At 39.1% G+C, this 19,376-nt stretch overlaps 1 protein-coding gene across 4 annotated transcripts in view; it reads right to left on the reverse strand.

Moving 5' to 3' along the window:
• GDPD4 (glycerophosphodiester phosphodiesterase domain containing 4) overlaps window positions 1–19,376 on the reverse strand; it is a 182,759-nt gene that overhangs the window by 159,829 nt on the left and 3,554 nt on the right. For all 4 annotated transcript variants that reach the window (XM_019449913.2, XM_019449912.2, XM_019449914.2 and 1 more), the window contains exons 2-3: window positions 5,096–5,298; window positions 236–339 (exon numbers count right to left, since the gene is read on the reverse strand). In XM_019449913.2, coding sequence (XP_019305458.2) covers window positions 236–339; window positions 5,096–5,284 — 293 coding nt within the window. In that variant the 5' untranslated portion in view covers window positions 5,285–5,298. The remainder of the gene's footprint in view (window positions 1–235; window positions 340–5,095; window positions 5,299–19,376) is intronic.

Consider the following 19,376-nt stretch of genomic DNA (forward strand, 5'->3'; position numbering starts at 1 on the left):
AGATTTGGTCTAAATATGAGAGTGAGCCCAGGTGGAAGGTAAACATAGTAAGTGAGAGTGCTGAGCATTCTTCCTCCATCCCAACATTAGGCATCTTATCCACCTGCTGTGCAAAGCCCAATTTTGTCCACCCTCTGTCTTATGCCACCAGATCTTTTCAGCCTGAGATTCAATCCTGGTGGCCAGCAAACCAAAGAGCCTCTACCCAAATGAAAATACAAAACATGAAACTCACCAGTCAAAGCCAAAGTATTCATTTGACGTTTCTATCCACACGAACAGCAAAACCACAGACAAGAGAAATGAAATAATCAGAAATGGGAAAAATATTTTCTCTTTCTGGGAAGATAAAGAAAGAAGTATAAATTAGATCCATTTATCCATGTCACCTCACCAATATCTGTATATACTTGTCAAAGGCCTGTATAGGTGCAGCTCATTACCCTCTGGAGGCTGGAGTGACCACTGTATTCTCTTTACCCCTGTGGAATTTTATATAAGCCTATTTCTAACATTTATTAGTTAACTGCAATTACATGCTTATATGTTTGTATTTGGTGAGACAGTTTCTTCTTTGAGGGAAAGGAACTTCTGTTACACACCTCTACCCTGCCAATATCTAGCATAGTTCCTTAAATGTCACTGTTTCTTAACCATCTTGCATTTATCCACCTCTTCATCTACCAAGTGTTTGTTTGGTAACTCATTCATTGAGTAATTCATTCACTCATCATTCATTGGTTCATTTAGTCACTTATCTACCCAAACTAGGGGGATAGAAGGCAGGTTAGGAAACAAGGCTTTTTTTGAGTCGCTTCTTTGTGCCAGTACAATGCTAGAAATGTCACAAACTACTTTCATTTGCTTAAAATTTCAATAACAGCCATATAAGTTGGGTATTGTTAACCTCACTTTGCAGAAGAGCTAAAACTCAGAGAGGTAAAGTAATTGACTTAAGGTCACACACCCAAAAAGTGGCAGGGTCACTGCCTAGATCTCTGAGCCTAAAGCCAGGATGGAGGATATCCTTACAGAGGAGGTGTTCAAACAGCCTTAAAGGCAACCCCTACAGTGAAAGTCACATCACAAACCTGCCATACCAGAGGTTGCCAAGCCCCTCCTAGGAATATTAGGTTTGGGTTGCTACCTGAGTTATAATCTTAACATTTATGTATCATATGAGTAAGAAATTTTGCCTTTAATCTGTAATCTTTAATCTGGACAAATTAATCTCTGCCCTGTCTATATTATGGTGTTATTGTGAAAAGTAAAAATAAAGAAATTAAATTGAAAATGTAGAAACAATATTCTAAAAAGATGAGAGATATTACAGCTATCAACGTACACTTTCTGAGTTTAGGAGGATGAAGAGTACAGGCTCTTTGCCTCAGGTCTTATATTCATTCTCTACTAAACCTTGTATGGACCTTTAAAAACATGTATCAGATAATGTCATTCCCCTGCTCAAAATGCGCCAGCACATTCAAACTGCCGGACGTGGCCCATGAGATCCTCCATGGAGGATCCTGTCCACCCCTGACCTCATCCCTTGTCCACCCTGACCTCATCCCATTCTACACACTCTATTTCTGAACTCCAGCTACAGTGGCTTTCTTTTTGTCTCTAGAACATGACCAAATTTGTTTCCACCTCAAGAGCTTCATACTTTCTGGTCCTTTTCCCTGGAAAATTTTTGCCCCCAGATGTATTCGTGGCTAACTCTACCTCTCTATTCAGGAGATAGCTCACATGACACATTTTCAAAGAGGTCTTCTCTAACCATTCTCCCATCCCAGGTTCTAACACATTTTCCTATTTATTATCTTCAAAGCTCTTATCACCACCTGAAATCATCTTTCTTCATTTATTGTCTATTAACTAACTCATCCCCCTAGATTGTAAGCTGCAGGAGGGCTGAGGCCTTAGTTGTCCTATTCACTGTGGCACATAGTAAGTGTTCCACAAACTTGTTTTTATTGGATAAATCCATTTCCTTATAATAGATTCTCACTGTTGCCACTCTTGCTCAATCATTTTCAAAGGCTCCCCATAGTTTACAAGAGAAAGTTCAAACACTTCAGCTTGACACAAAGATGTTTCACAATCTGATCAAAATATTCCTTTCCAACCCTGCTTACCATTGTTTTACATGTCCCTAATCAACACTGGAAATTTGTTTTTCCCTAAACACACCACTGTGCTTCTCTATCCCTTGACGTCTGACCCCCTCATTCCCTTTACCCACAATCCCTTGTACCAATATTTCTGTATGTGAAAGATCAGTTCCACAAGTCCATGGCTCCAAGGAGAGTAATAAAATAGCTAACATTTATTGAGTGCTAATTTTGTGCCAAGCACAATTCTAAGTGTTTCCCACCTATTACCTCTTCCATCCCCACAACAAGTCCCATTGGTGGGTACCGTTATTACCATCTCCAATATTCTAATGAGGAATCTAAAGCACCAGATGTCAAGTAACTTGTCCAAGGTAACACAGTGGTAAAGCTCTAATTTGGAGATAGTCAGTGGTGAAGACAGGTAGTCTTTTCCCAAAACAAAAGATTTTAGGGTTTTTTTTTTCATTGTTCTTTTAATTTTTTAAAAATGTTTATTTATTTTTGAAGGACAGAGAGATAGAGTGCGAGCAGGGGAGGGGCAGAAAGAGAGAGAGACACAGAATCCAAAGCAGGCTCCAGGCTCTGAGCTGTCAGCACAGAGCATGATGCTGGGCTTGAATCCATGAACCATGAGATCATGACTGGAGCCAAAGTCAGATGCTTAACTGGCTGAGCTACCCAGGAGCCCCAAGATTTTAGTTCTTATGCTATATGCTATACTCCTTCCTCTGAGCAGAATGGAGCCTTGAGAATTATATAGGGACGCTAGGAATTATCTAGTTCAATTCCCTAGCAGTAAGGAGGCTCAGAGATCTCCCATAACCAGCCCAAGGGCAGAGTTGGAAATAGTACCCAAACCTTCTCCCAGGCTCTAGTCCAGAGATTTTTCTATTATACCACACTGCCTCAAATGTCACTCTTCCCATGAAGCTTCCCTTTCTCTTTCTTTTACTACATAGTAAGTCTCATATAACTTACTACCTCATCCCTAGGTAATACATATCTGTTGAATCAATTTTCTCTTCTCCATTTTATCATCACTACTCTAATCCAGACCACCAACATCTCTTACCTTAAATACTGCTATTGCTTTCTCTTTGAAGGCAAAGACGTCTCCCTCCCTATTTTGTACTTTCCGATGCATTCTCCACATGATCAAATAATTGTTCCAAAACATAGATCAGGCAACATTAGCTTAAAATCATTAGGGATTCTTTATCCCCTACATGGCAGAGGTCAAATTCTTCAAACCACACAACATCTGTCCCATCTCCCTCTCCAGCTTTGTTTCCCATTATTTCTCCATTTGTATCCTCTGTTCCACCTAAAATAAACCGTATACCAATGCCCCTTGACTCCTCCAATACCATTTCTTCTGCCATTCCCTAATCCTTACTTACCCAATTCTTAATCTCCTTCTAAATAAAGTTTCACCTTCTATATAAAGTTTTCAGCCCCTCCCTTGACACATGGAAGCATGTATGCATACACACATACATGATACTCTCAGTATTTTTTAATTTTTTTAATGTTTATTTTTGAGACAGAGAGAGAGAATGAGAACGAGCAGGGGAGGGGCAGAGAGAGAGGGAGACACACAATCCGAAGCAGGCTTCAGGTTCTGAGCTGTCAGCACAGAGCCCAACATGGGGCTTGAACCCACAAGATGTGAGATCATAACCTGAGCCAAAGTCGGGACACTTAACTGTGCCATAACCGACTGAGCCACCCAGGCACCCTGATACTCTCAGTATTTTGAGACTGCATGTATGCTTGTCTTTTCTGCCAGTAGACCATGAATTACTTGACAGCAGGAACCGTATCTAAGGTATTTCTGTTATTCCCAGTCACTAGTATACAAATTAGTGCTTAGAAGCTATAAGCTAGTATAATATCTGGGAAGGAAAGATAGAGGAGACAGAAGAATACTTCTAATCTAGGCAAGCCTCCCATTTCTACCCTTTTCCTAATATGTGCTCCCTATATATTAGGCATAAGAAATTAGTAATCTAACTGTTCACAATCTCAGACCCTAGGTGGGCCATGTCTACAAGTACATGAAGGTACATGATATGGCCCTCCTCTTATCACTTCAGTGTGCTCATCATTTTGTCTCTTATATCAAATAGCCCACCAAAGAGTGCTAGCAGAAAGCTTAGAGTTTAAATAAAGAGGTCCTCAGAGCACCTGGGTGGCTCATTCAGTTAAGCATCCAGCTCTTGATTTGGGCTCAGGTCATGATCCAGGGTCATGGGATCAAGCCCTGCATCGGGCTCCATGCGGAGTGTGGAGTGTGGAGCCTGCTTAAGATTTTCTCTCTCTCTCTCTCTCTCTCTCTCTCTCTCTCTCTCTCTCTCTCTCTTTCCCCTCCTTCTCCTCCTCCTCCTCCTCTGCCCCTCTCCCCTATTCACATGCACGCTCTCTCTCTCTCTCAAATAAAATAAACAAATAAAGAGGCCCTCAATGAGGCTAGGCCACATGCCACCATTCAGCCTTACTGAAGTTTTTCATTAGGGAAAATCAGGCATTAGCCTGACCAATAATAAAGGACTACCTTGTTTCCCACTTGCTGTTTCCCGCCCCCCTCATTAAGCATAGCTCCTTTGGAACTCACAATGAAGAAAGAATTAAAGATTTAGGCATTCCTGTAATTCCTAGTCAAAAACATCTAATTGTATCTAAACTTCATTTTTTCTTAAAGCTCACTAAGTGAATAAAAGCAAAAACAAATCAATGATATAAAAGAGGTTGTAAGAAAAAGGAGAAGTAAAGAACAAAAGTGAAAGGGGAAGAAAACAAGCATACGTTTCTGTAAGGTTAACTTTGGCTCCAGAATTGTGGCAGGCTTTTTGTCAAAGAACTAGAGTCCTACCATGCCCAGTCCTGGAGAATCTAATGAGCACTCATGGAGGCAGGGACCAGCCCATGTTCCCTACATCTGAGAAAGTATGGTCCAGCTCCTTCCCATCTCTCTGTACCCAAGAGCAGCAGCAGGGTCCAGGTCTAGATTTTTTCTCCTGCTTGATTTGCCACTCGCAGGTGTAGCAACCAGTAATTAAGGTGATAGAGCATTGTCGGTTGCAGGTGCATATGATCCATGGATTATGCTTTTTCAGACTTCTTTCCTGCTGGCTCCCAGGCTCAATCCGGTTGGCCTTTTTAAGCATGGTTCACCATTCTTCTGCAATGACAAATAAAACACAATTAGGATCTTCAAATGTTTCCTACCTCACTGTTCTATAGAAAATTCCATCAAAAATAGATAAATTTTTAAAGTTTATAATCTAGGATAATGTACTGGAGTTGGTACAGATGAGTAGAGCTTCACTCTACCTTTCCCACTAATTTGTTGAGTATTTACTGCAGTCATGTACCATTCGAAGTTTAGTTTTCTCATCTCTAAAATGGGACCATAATCTCTGTCCTAGACAACTAATAAATGCTAAAAGCATCAAATTAGGTAACATACACAAATGTGTTTTTTCAACTATAATATGCTTTTGAAATAACTTGAGAACTTAAGAGGCATGGGTGAGGTATGTGAAAAATTTAATCGACCACTAAGTGACTCAGATATACAGCTGCCTGCCTCTCCTCTCCCCTATGGAATTAGTCAGGGATAGCCTCAATTTAAATGATGGAATATCAAAATAGGAATAGCTGAAATAAGACAAGTTTATTTTTTCTTTGGCCAACAAAAATGCTTCAACTGTTATGTGGTATATGGCTTCACAATGTTATTAGGAACCCTTACATCTTCCAACCTGCTATTCCACTACAGCACAGGGCTTCCTTCTCAGGGTCCAAAATGGTTGCTCAAGCTACATCTATCAACTAGGAGAAAGGAAGAACGAAGAAGGATGCTCCCCTTTATTTTAAGGACACTTACAGAAGTTGAACATGACATTTCAGGGGGTTTCGAAAGAAAAGAAAAAAGAAAAGAAAAGAAAAGAAAAGAGAGGAAGGAAGAAAGATATTGAGGGATATCTTGTTGTCTCTACTGAATTTTCTCACCCTACTGTGATAGGGTTATAGACTTTAAGAGAATGTGTGGAATTAGGGGGAAAATAAAAGTATTTAAAAATAAAAAAACAAGTCTTAAAGGGCCCAATCCCAGGAGACTACTGTCTCCTGATCCTAGACTATTGTCTCTGTCCCTGAAAACTTTCTGTAGTGCTCCACTGTGTTTTTCTGTGAAAAGCAATGTTGTAGTTAAGAGCGTTATAGTTCAGAGTGCATAGTCTGAATGGACTGAGTAACCCTTCCACCTTAAGTACCAAAAAAACTGGGGTAAATATGAAAGAACAGTCTTCTCACAGTTGACAACAGGCAGTGAAGGACAGCAATCCTTGAGAGAGAAGAAACAAAGGAAGTGAGTATTGTAAATGCCCCATTTACAATCTGGCTAGTTTCCAGGATGAAGCGCCGGACGTGAGAATGTATGTGGATCCTGGCAGTATCCCTGAACTGAGTGGACAGAAATGGAAGTCTGGCGAGGTAAAAGATCCCCCTCCATGTTTTTCCCTGATTCTCCAACTGAATACTAATCAGTACCTGCTTGTGAAGAAATTACCTGAAGCGAGGGACAGAACCTCACAAAAGGAAGTGGTTACACAATCTTTATAACTCACAAAAGGCTGGGAATAGTTGACGTTTCCACCAGAGGAGAAAAACCTTCTAATACACAAGGCACTATGAAGCATACTTGGAAGGGTACTGCCTCAATAGCGGGAAACAATTAGGCCTTATTTTATTAAAGGCTACTATGGCCTGACTAAACAAAGCTTAGAGGTGAGCTTCAAAAGAATCAAAATGTTTCCAAGTAACTTTGCTATGGTCTGAAACAAAGATCAGAATTTTAAAAACCAAATACAAGAAGTAGCCAAGTAAATTTCATATATTAAAAAATAAAAAAAAATAAAAAAAAAAAAGAAGTAGCCAACAAAATTCTTAATGCCCAGAATTCAATCAAAATTTACCAGGAATATAAAAAAGTAAGAGAATGTTCCCATATGGAGGGAAAAAAAGAGCCAAGCAACAACTCAGAAAGGTCTCAGATGACAGAATTAGTAGGGAAGGACAACAAACATTTTTACAACTGTATTTAATACGTTCAAGACAGTAGAGGAAAACAAGCATGTAAGATATTTTTAAAAGACATAACGTGAACTTGTAGGGATGAAAGATCTAATATCTAGGATGAAAATATACTGCAAGGATTAACAGCAGATTAGACACTCCAAAAGAAAAGATTAGAGAACTTGAGAATTTCTTTTAAATGAAGAGATCAACTGTAAGCTGCAGAACTATAAGCAGTCTGATATGAATGTGCCTGGAGTCCCTGAAAAAAAGGAAAAGAGAAAGCAAGGGATAAACACAATAGCTGAAGAATTAATGGCAGAAATTTCCAAATTTGATAAAAACTATAAACCTATAGACCCAAGAAGCACAACAAACCTCAAGGAGAAGGCACATACAGCAAACCACAAGACACATCATAATCAAGATGTTTAAAAACACTACTAAAGAGAAAAATCTCTCAATTAGCCAGAGGAAAAAAACATATTACATGTAGACGAACAAAGATAAGAATGACTTTTTGACATTTTTTCAACAAAAATAATTTCTTGTTGCAAATAATATAGGCCAGAAGACAGTGGAGCAACACCTAACCAAACAAAACAGGTTAAGCTAGAATTCGGCACTTGGCATAAACAGTCTTAAAAAAACGAAAGGGAAATAAATACCTTTTCAGATATTCAAAACTGGAACTAGAAGAATGAATCACCAGCTGACTTATACTACAAGAAATGTTAAAGCCATAGAGCATAAAGGAAAAAGGTACCAGGTGAAAATGCACATTTACATAAAGAAATGAGGTACACCGGAAATACTAAATATATGGGTGATATAAAATAATATTTTTCTTATTTACAAAATTACTTCAGAAGATAATTGAGGCAAAAACAATAATGATTAACACTGCAGCTGTTACAATTACAGCTGCACTGTAACAATTATAGAAATAAAATGTACGACAACAATGGTTCAAAGGCCAGGAGAAGGGAAATTAAAGTGTAGTGTTATTCAATTCTCATACTATTCCATACATCACAACGTAACCTCTGGGAAAAGGTGTATGTATATAATAAGTTAACAAAGAAGATAAAATGAAATCATAAATTTGGATCAATCAAAAAGAAAGAAAGAGGTGAAAAAGGAACAGAGAACAGGAGAACAAATAGAAAGCAAGTAGTAAATGCCAAATTTAAACTTAAATATACCAGTAATTCCTATACAGGTAAACAGACTAAATGCTCCAATTAAAAAAAGACATTAAAAATTGTCTAACCAGGGGCACCTGGGTGGCTCAGTTGGTTGGGCGTCCAACTTGATTTCAGCTTAGGTCGTGATCTTATGGTCATGGGATCAAGCCCTGCATCAGGCTCTGTGCTGAGCATGGAACCTGCTTGGGATTCTCTCTCTCCTCTCTCTGCCCCTACCCAATTCACGTATGTACACTCTCTCCTTCTCTCTCAAAATAAATAAATAAGAATTAAAAAAAGATTGTCTAACTGGATTAAAATAACAGAGCCCAATCATATGCTCCTTACAAGAGTTTACTTTATTGATACAGAAGATAAAAGAATGGAAAAATATACACTTTGTATATATATATCAATGTCCCCTTACCAGGATATTGCCATGTTCCAACCAAAGACAAAACCCCAATCACATGTAACAATAAGCATTTACTGCTCACACATCTAAGCTGATCAGCTATGTGTTCTGCTGATCTAGAATGGCCTCACCAAGTATGCCTGGGGTAACTTGGCTCCCCTCCATGTGTCACTCAACCAGGTTGGCCTGAGTATATTCTCATGGTGGTGGAAGTTGTCCAAGAAAGTAAGTCTTAACATGCAAGCCCATTTCAAGCCTCTGCTTCAAAGGATGTCCTCAAGTCAAAGTCAGAAACAGAGTAGGTCAACTCATAGGATGAGGGCACTGTAAAGTTACAAGGCAAAGAGTATGGACACAAAAGGTGTAACTAAAGGAAGGGTAACAAGTGGAGCCAAATAATACAATCTACCTCACTAGTTACCAGCAGATCAAAAGACCTTGAGGCAAAAGCATTACCAGAGACAAAGAAGGACATTTCATAATGATGAAAAATGACTTGAAAAATAATTTTCTATTTATAGGCACCCAATCACATGGTCTCTAAAAGAGAAATGGAGAAATCCACAATCATGGTGGGAAATTTAGCATACTTCTCTCAATAAAAAATATAATAAGCAGACAAAGAAGTTTATAAGGATATGAAGATTTTAACAACCTGATTAACAAACTAATCTTAATGTTTATAGAACACTATACTCAATGACTGCAGAATGTACATTATTTTCAATGTGAAATGAAACATTTATTGAAATTCATATATTGAACCACACAACTGTTTTTAATAAGCTTCTAAGAACTGAAATCTTAAGAGTATATTTTCTGACTATAGTGCAATTCAGCCAGAAATCAATAAGCAAAAGAAAAGTACAAAAATCCACATTTGGGAATTAAACACTATATTTATAAAAACCCATGGGTCAAAAGAAAACAATCACAATGTAAATAAGAAAAAAGTCTGAACTGGTTGATGATGAAACTGTGATGAAACTACATGAGTTTGGAGTTAAGATGGCGGAGGAGCAGGGAGAGCCTAAGCTTGTCTCATCCCTTGAACACAGCTAGATAGTTATCAAATCATTCTGAACATCAAAGAAATCAATCAGAGGTCTGAATGAACAAAAACTGTAAGACTACATGTAGAAAAGGGACCACTATTTGGAAGGTAGGAGATGCAGAGAGTTTACCAGGGGAGACATTGCTCTAGGTCCAGCTGCAGAGAGGAATCCCAGCTTAAGGAGGCTACCACAAAGTAGTATAAGCAATGGAGCCCAAAATCTGAACTTTTAGCAGTCCTCTACCATGGGGGAAGTGCCTGGCTTAGAAGTGCTCAAGTAGTGAAGTGGGTTAGAATCCCAGGAGTGACAGCGTGGTCCCGTGATCCCATGGGTTACAAGAAAGACAGGTCATACCGACATGCTGTGCTGTTTCCAGGCATAAGAGAGGGGACTCACTCTGGCTGAGGGCTACAAGCAGAGGTGCCAGTTTTCTGTTCATTTTGAAATAAACCCTGAACAGCTGAGCAGTAGTTCCACTGCTTTTTTCCCCACAGCAAGCAAAAGTGTGGTAAGACCCTCCCCCAGAGGAACAGAGGAAAATTTGGACTTTTGAAACTCAGTCATGCACCTGAGATTAAAAAGCCTGGACAAAAGCTGGGTGAATGCAGTCTGAAAGAAACTGGGGATAGAAGAGGGGTGATTAATTGCTCTTCTGTGAGGTTTCCCTGGAGTTGGGGGGGGGGGGGCGTGAACTTTCAGGTCCAGGACTATAGAGCCGGGCTCCACCATATTCATTCCACCCTTTAAAGGTGAAAGCCTCCAGGGAGCAAAACAGTGCACCCTAGAGGAGGACGGAGCCGCTTAAACCAAATCCCAATCCCTGCACCCCAGAGGCAAATTTCTACTGAAACAAGTCAACCTGAGCATTAGCACCACAGGCCTCTCCCCAGAAAACCAGCACAAACAACTCCCTTGCACCAAGTCTGCAGGTCATAGTGCTACAAAGCTTCAGCTCCAGGGGAAACAGGATCTAACTTCCTTTTACTTTTATTCTTTATTTATTTTTTATTTTATTTTCTTATTTTTTAATTCCTTTTACTTTTTACTATTACTTTTAATTTATATACATATTCCTTTATTTTTTATTTTATTGGTTTTGTTTTATTTGATTTGAATTTTGGATCTGGAGTCTTTTAACAAGCAGACCAAAACATACCCTGGATCTAGTCTTTCTGTGTTTTTATTGTTATTGTTTCTTTGTTTTTTGTTGTTATTTTGCTTGTTGGTTGATTTTTCTATTCCTTCTTTGCTCTTCTCTTCTCTGGGCAAAAATGACAACATAGAGAAACTTACCCCAAAAGAAAGAAAAGGCAATAGAACTGATGGACAGGGATTTAATCAACTATAAAAGTAAGATGTCTGAACTAGAATTTAAAACCATGGTTATAAGAATACAAGCTGGGTTGGAAAAAAACATAGAAAACACCAGAGAATCCATTTCTGCAGAGATAAAAGAACTAAAATCTAGTCAGGTCGAAATTAAAAATACTATGTTTTTCAGGAGTGAAGATGGCTCCATAGGAGGACACTGGGCTCACCTCGTCCCGCTGATCACTTAGATTCCACCCACATCAGCCTAAATAACCCAGAAAACCGCCAGAAGACTAGCAAAATGGAGTCTCCGGAGCCAAGCGTAGATAAGAGGCCCACGGAAGAAGGTAGGAAGCGCAGAGAGGTGGTGCGCGCTACACGGACTGGCGGGAGGGAGCTGGGCAGTAGAGGGGCAGCCTGCCTACCAAGGCAGAGCCCCCGAGTCTGGCTTGCAAAAGTGGAGGGGCCGGACTCCATGAGTTCTGACAGACAGCGGGACTTAACATCTGGAATGTTAAAAGTCAACAGCTCTGCTCAGAGAGCAGGAGGGCGAAGGGACACTGGGAGGGAGAGGTGTTGAGCCCCAGAAGACAGAGCTCAGCTGGGCAGGGAACAAAGGCACTGGCAAGCACCATCTCCCTCTCCCACCCCACAAAAGCTGAAATCCCAAAGGGAACCGTTCCCGTCACCAAACTTGCTTGCACTGCACAAACACCCAACGCTCCATGGGTCTGCCTCCCTCCCAGTGCTGCAGGACCCCTCCCACAGGGGACCACTACAGCAAAGTGAGCTGAGCTTGCCCCTCCTGACCCTGTGCACCTTGCAGATCCACCCCGGCTAATACGCCAGATCCCATCAAAGCAGCACCACAAGCCTGGCAGTGTGCAAGTAGCCCAGACAGGGGCCACACCACTCCACAGTGAGTCCTGCCCCTGGGAGAGGGGACGATAGGTACACACCAATCTGACTGTGGCCCCAGTGGTGGGCTGGGAGCAGACATCAGGTCTGACTGCGTCCCTGCCCACCAACACAAGTTATTCCAGACAGCACAGGGGAAGTGCCCTGTAGTTCCGCGCCACTCCAGGGACTATCCAAAATGACGAAACGGAAGAATTCTCCTCAAAAGAAACTCCAGGAAGTAGCGACAGCTAACGAATTGATCAAAAACTATTTAGGCAATATAACGGAACAAGAATTTAGAATAAGAGTCATAAAATTAATCACTGGGCTTGAAAAAAGTATAGAGAACAGCAGAGAATCTATTGCTACAGAGATCAAGGGACTAAGAAATAGTCGTGAGGAGATAAAAAATGCTATAAATGAGGTGCAAAATAAAATGGAGGCAACCACAGCTTGGATTGAAGAGGCAGAGGAGAGAATAGGTGAGTTAGAAGATAAAATTATGGAAAAAGAAGAAGCTGAGAAAAAGAGAGATAAAAAAATCCAGAAGTATGAGGGGAGAATTAGAGAACTAAGTGATGCAATCAAATGGAACAATATCCATATCATAGGAATTCCAGAAGAAGAAGAGAGAGAGAAAGGGACTGAAGGTGTACTTGAACAAATCATAGCCAAGAACTTCCCTGATCTGGGGAAGGAAAAAGGCATTGAAATCCAAGAGGCACAGAGAACTCCCTTCAGACATAACTTGAATCAATCTTCTGCATGACACATCATAGTGAAGCTGACAAAATACAAGGATAAAGAGAAAATTCGACAGCAGCTAGGGATAAATAGGCCCTAACTTATAAAGGGAGACCCATAAGACTAGTGACAGATCTATCTACTGAAACTTGGCAGGCCAGAAAGGAATGGCAGGAAATCTTCAATGTGATGAACAGAAAAAATATGCAGCCAAGACTCCTTTATCCAGCAAGTCTGTCATTCAGAATAGGAGAGATAAAGGTCTTCCCAAACAAACAAAAACTGAAGGAATTCATCACCACTAAACCAGCCCTACAAGAGATCCTAAGGGTGATTCTGTGAGTGAAATGCTGCAAGGACCACAAAGTACCAGAGACATCACTACAAGCATGAAACCTACAGACGTCACAATGACTCTAAACCCGTATCCTTCAATAACAACACTGAATGTAAATGAACTAAATGCTCCAATCAAAAGACACAGGGTATCAGAATGGATAAAAAAAACCAAGACCCATCTATTTGCTGTCTACAAGAGACTCATTTTAGACCTGAGACACCTTCAGATTGAAAGTGAAGGGATGGAGAACTATCTATCATGCTACTGGAACTCAAAAGAAAGCTGGAGTAGCCATACTTATATCAGACAAACTAGACTTTAAATTAAAGGCTGTAAGAAGAGATAAAGAAGGACATTATATAATAATTACAGGGTCTATCCATCAGGAAGAGCTAACAATTATAAATGTTTATGTGCTGAATACAGGAGCCCCCAAATATATAAAACAATTATTCACAAACATAAGCAACCTTATTGATAAGAATGTGGTAATTGCAGGGGACTTTAGTACCCCACTTACAACAATGGATAGATCATCTAGACACACGGTCAATAAAGAAACAAGGGCCCTGAATGATACATTGGATCAGATGGACTTGACAGATATATTTAGAACTCTGCATCCCAAAGCAACAGAATATACTTTCTTCTCGAGTGCACATGGAACATTCTCCAAGATCACATACTGGCTCACAAAACAGTCCTTCATAAGTATAAAAGAACTGAGATCATACCATGTACACTTTCAGACCACAATGCTATGAAACTTGAAATCAACCACAGGAAAAAGTCTGGAAAACCTACAAAAGCATGGAGGTTAAAGAACACCCTACTAAAGAACGAATGGGTCAACCAGGCAATTAGAGAAGAAGTTAAAAAATATATGGAAACAAATGAAAATGAAAATACAACAATCCAAACGCTTTGGGATGCAGCAAAGGCAGTCCTGAGAGGAAAATACATTGCAATCCAGCCCTATCTCAAGAAACATGAAAAATCCCAAACACAAAATCTAACAGCACACTTAAAGGAAATAGAAGCAGAACAGCAAAGCACCCCAAACCCAGCGTAAGAAGAGAAATAATAAAGATCAGAGCAGAAATAAACAATATAGAAACTAAAAAAAATTGTAGAGTAGATCAATGAAACCAAGAGTTGTTTTTTTGAAAAAATAAACAAAATTGATAAACCTCTAGCCAGGCTTCTCAAAAAGAAAAGGGAGATGACCCAACTAAATAAAATTATGAATGAAAATGGAATTATTACAACCAATCCCTCAGAAATACAAACAATTATCAGGGAATACTATGAAAAATTATAGACCAACAAACTAGACAACCTGGAAGAAATGGACAAATTCCTCAACTCCCACACACTTCCAAAACTCAAACGGAAAGAAATAGAAAATCTGAACAGACCCATAACTAGTGAAGAAATTGAATTATTTATCAAAAATCTTCCAACAAGTAAGAGTCCTGGGACAAATAGTTTCTGAGGGGAATTCTACCAGACATTTAAAGCAGAGATAATACCTATCCTTCTCAAGCTGGTCCAAAAAATAGAAAGGGAAGGAAAACTTCCAGACTCATTCTATGAAGCCAGCATTACTTTGATTCCTAAACCAGACAGAGACCCAGTAAAAAAAGAGGCTAACATCCCTGATGAATGTGGATGCAAAAATTCTCAACAAGATACTAGCAAATGGAATTCAACAGAATATAAAAAGAATTATTCACCATGATCTTGTGGGATTCTTTCCTGGGCTACAGGGCTGGTTCAATATTCGCAAATCAATCGACATGATACCTCATTAATAGAAGAAAGGATAAGAACCATATGATCCTTTCAATAGATGCAGAAAAGGCATTTGACAAAATACAGCATCCTTTCTTAATATAAACCCTCGAGAAAGTCAGGATAGAAGAAACATACTTAAACATCATAAAAACCATTTATGAAAATCCCACAGCTAATACCATAATCAATGAGGAAAAACTGAGAGCTTTCCCCCTGAGATCAGGAACATGACAGGGATGTCCACTCTCACCACTGTTGTTTAACATAGTGTTGGAAGTCCTGGCATCAGCAATCAGACAACAAAAGGAAATCAAAAGCATCGAAATTGGCAAAGATGAAGTCAAACTTTCACTCTTCGCAGACGACATGATACTCTACATGGAAAACCCGACAGACTCCACCAAAAGTCTGCTATAACTAATACATGAATTCAGCCAAGTTACAGGGTATAAACTCAACGTACAGAAGTCAGTTGCATTTTTATATACCAATAATGAAGCAACAGAAAGACAAATAAAGAATCTGATCCCATACACTTGCACCAAGAATTATAAAATACCTAGGAATAAACCTAACCAAAGACGTAAAAGATCTTTATGCTGAAAACTATAGAAAGCTTATGAAGGAAATTGAAGAAGATATAAAGAAATGGAAAAGCATTCTGTGCTCATGGATTGGAAGAAAAAAATTGTTAAAATGTCAATACTACCCAAAGCAGTCTACACATTCAATGCAATCCCAATCAAAATTGCACCAGCATTCTTCTCAAAGCTAGAACAAGCAATCCTAAGATTTGTATGGAGCCACAAATGACCCAGAATAGCCAAAGTAATACTGAAGAAGAAAACCAAAACGGGAGGCATCACAATCCCAGACTTTAGCCTCTATTACAAAGCTATAATCATCAAGACAGTATGGTACTGGCACAAAAACAGACAGATAGACCAATGGAATAGAATAGAGACTCCAGAATTGGACCCACAAATGTATGGCAAACTAATCTTTGACAAAGCAGGAAAGAATATCCAATGGAAAAAAAGACAGTCTAACAAATGGTGTTGGGAGAACTGGACAGCAACATGCAGAAGAATGAAACCAGACCACTTTCTTACACCATTCACAAAAATAAACTCAAAATGGATGAAGGACCTGAATGTGAGATAGGAAACCATCAAAACCCTAGAGGAGAAAGCAGGAAAAATCCTCTCTGACCTCAGCCACAGCAATTTCTTACTCAACACATCCCCAAAGGCAAGGGAATCAAAAGCAAAAATGAACTACTGGGACTTCATGAAGATAAAAAGCTTCTGCACTGCCAAGGAAATAATCAACAAAACTACAAGGCAACTGACGGAATGGGAAAAGATATTTGCAAATAACATATCAGATAAAGGGCTAGTATCCAAAATCTATAAAGAACTCACCAAACTCCACACCCAAAAAATAAATAACCCAGTGAAGAAATGGGCAGAAGACATGAATAAACACTTTTCTAAAGAAGATATCCAGATGGCCAAAAGACACATGAAAAGATGCTCAACGTCACTCCTCATCAGAGAAATAAAAATCAAAACCACACTGAGATACCACCTCACACCAGTCATAGTGGCTAAAAGGAACAAATCAGGAGACTATAGATGCTGGAGAGGATGTGGAGAAACGGGAACCCTCTTGCACTGTTGGTGGGAATGCAAACCGGTGCAGCCGCTCTGGAAAATAATGTGGAGCTTCCTCAAAAAATTAAAAACAGATCTACCCTATGACCCAGCAATAGCGCTGCTAGGAATTTACCCAAGGGATACAGGAGTGCTGATGCATAGGGGCACATGTACCCCAATGTTTATAGCTGCACTATCAACAATAGCCAAATTATGGAAAGAGCCTAAATGTCCATCAACTGACGAATGGATAAAGAAGATGTGGCTTATATATACAATGGAATACTACTTGGCAATGAAAAAGAATGAAATCTGGCATCTGTGGCAACCAGGATGGAACTGGAGGGTACTGTGCTAAGTGAAACAAGCCATACAAAGACAGATACCATACGTTTTCACTCATATGTGGATCCTGAGAAACTTAACAGAGAATCATGGGGGAGGGGAAGGAGAGGGAAGTTACAGAGAGGGAGGGAGACAAACCATAAGAGACTTAAATACTGAGAACAAACTAAGGGTTGATGGGAGTGGGGGGGAGGGGAAAACGGGTGATGCGCATTGAGGAGGGCACCTGATGGGATGAGCACCAGGTGTTGTATGGAAACCAATCTGACAATAAATTATATTTAATATAAAAAAAGAATTAATGGGTTAACCAGGAAAATAAAGAAAAAATTTAAAAATACATGGAAACAAATGAAAATGAAAACATGACAGTCAAACCCTTTGGGATGCAGCAAAGGCAGTCCTAAAGGTATGCTTTTTTTTTCTTTTTTTTTAAAGCACATTCCAATTCAGGCCTACTTCATGATGCTAGAAAGGTCCAGAACACACAACCTAACTTTACACCTAAGGGAGCTAGAAAAGGAACAGCAAATAAAGCCTGGATCAACAAGAAGGGAAATAATAAAGACTAGAGCAGAAATTAATGATATAGAAACAAATGAACAAACAAAAAACAGATCAATGAAACTAAGAGCTAGTTCTTCGAAAGTATAAAAAAAGGTGATAAATCCTGAGCCCGACTTATCAAAAAGAGAAAGGACCCAAATAGATAAAATCATGAATGGAAGAGGAGAGATCACAACCAACACCACAGAAATACAAATAATTATAAGAGATTATTATGAAAAATTATATGCCAACAAACTGGGCAACTGGAAGAAATGGACAAATTCCTAGAAACTCACAAATTACCAAAATTGAAACAGGAAGAAATAGAAATTTTAACAGACCCATAACCAGCAAAAACAATTAAACAGTAATCAAAAGTCTCCCAACAAACAAAAGTCCAGGGCCAGATGGCTTCCCAGGGAAATTTTACCAGACATTTAAAGAAGGGTTAATACCTATCCTTCTCAAACTGTTCTAAACAACAGAAATGGAAGGAAAACTTCCAAACTCATTCTACAAAGCCAGCATTACCTTGATTCTAAAACTAAAGACTCCACTAAAAAGAATTACAGGCCAATATCTCTGATGAAGACAGACATAAAAATTCTCAACAAGATACTAGCAAATCAAATTCAACAGTATATTAAAAGAATTATTCACCACAATCAAGTGGAATTTATTCCTGGGCGCAGGGCTTGTTCAATATTCACAAATCAATCAACATGATACACAACCTTAATAAAAGAAAGGATAAGAACCATACAATCCTGTCAATAGATGCAGAAAAAGCATTTGACAAAATACAGAATCTATTCTTGATAAAAACCCTTAACAAAGTAGGGATATAAGGAACACACCACCACATCGTAAAGGCCATGTACAAAAGACCCACAGCTAATATTATACTCAATGGGGAAAAACTGAGAGGCTTTCCCCTATAGTCGGGAACAAAACAAGAACATCCACTCTCCCCATTAATATTTCACATAGTATGAGAAGTCTTAGCCTCAGCAGTCAGACAACAAAAAGAAATAAGTGGCATCCAAATCACTAAGGAAGAAGTCAGACTTTCACTGTTTACAGACAACATGATACTCTATGTAGAAAACCAGAAAGACTCCACCAAAAAATTGCTAGAACTAAGACATGAAGTCAGCAAAATCTCAGGATATAAAATTAACGTGCAGAAATCTGTTGCATTTCTATACACCAAAAACGAAGCAGCAGAAAAAGAAATCAAGGAATCAATCCCATTTACAACTGCACCAAAAACAGTAAGATACCTAGAAATAAAACTAACCAAAGAGGTAAAGATCTGTACTCTGAAAACTACAAAAGACTTAGTAAAGGTATTAAAGAGGACACAAAGAAATGGAAAAGCATTCCATGTTCATGGATTGGAAGAACAATCATTGTTAAAATGTCTATTCTACCCAAAGTAATCTACACATTTAATGCAATCCCTATCAAAATACCACCAGCATTTTTCACAGAGCTAGAACAAACAATCCTAAAATTTGTATGGAACCATAGAAGACCCTGAATAGCCAAAGAAATACTGAGAAAGAAAAACAAAACTAGAGGAATCATGATTCTGGATTTCAAGCTATATTACAAAGCTGCAGTCATCAAGAGAGTATGGTACTGGCACAAAAACAGATACATAGATCAATGGAACAAAACAGAAAACCCAGAAATGGACCCATAACTCTATGGTCAACTCATCTTCAACAAAGCAGGGACGACTATCCAATGGAAAAAAGACAGTCTCTTCAACAAATGGTGTTGGGAAAACTGGACAGTGACATTGCACAGGAAAGAAATTGGGTCACTTTGTTACATCATACACAAAAAATAAATTCAAAATGGATGAAAGACT

This window comes from Panthera pardus, unplaced genomic scaffold, assembly GCF_024362965.1.
Source record: "Panthera pardus isolate Hobbes unplaced genomic scaffold, ASM2436296v1 HiC_scaffold_12, whole genome shotgun sequence".
In the NCBI taxonomy this organism is placed as follows: Eukaryota; Metazoa; Chordata; class Mammalia; order Carnivora; family Felidae; genus Panthera; species Panthera pardus.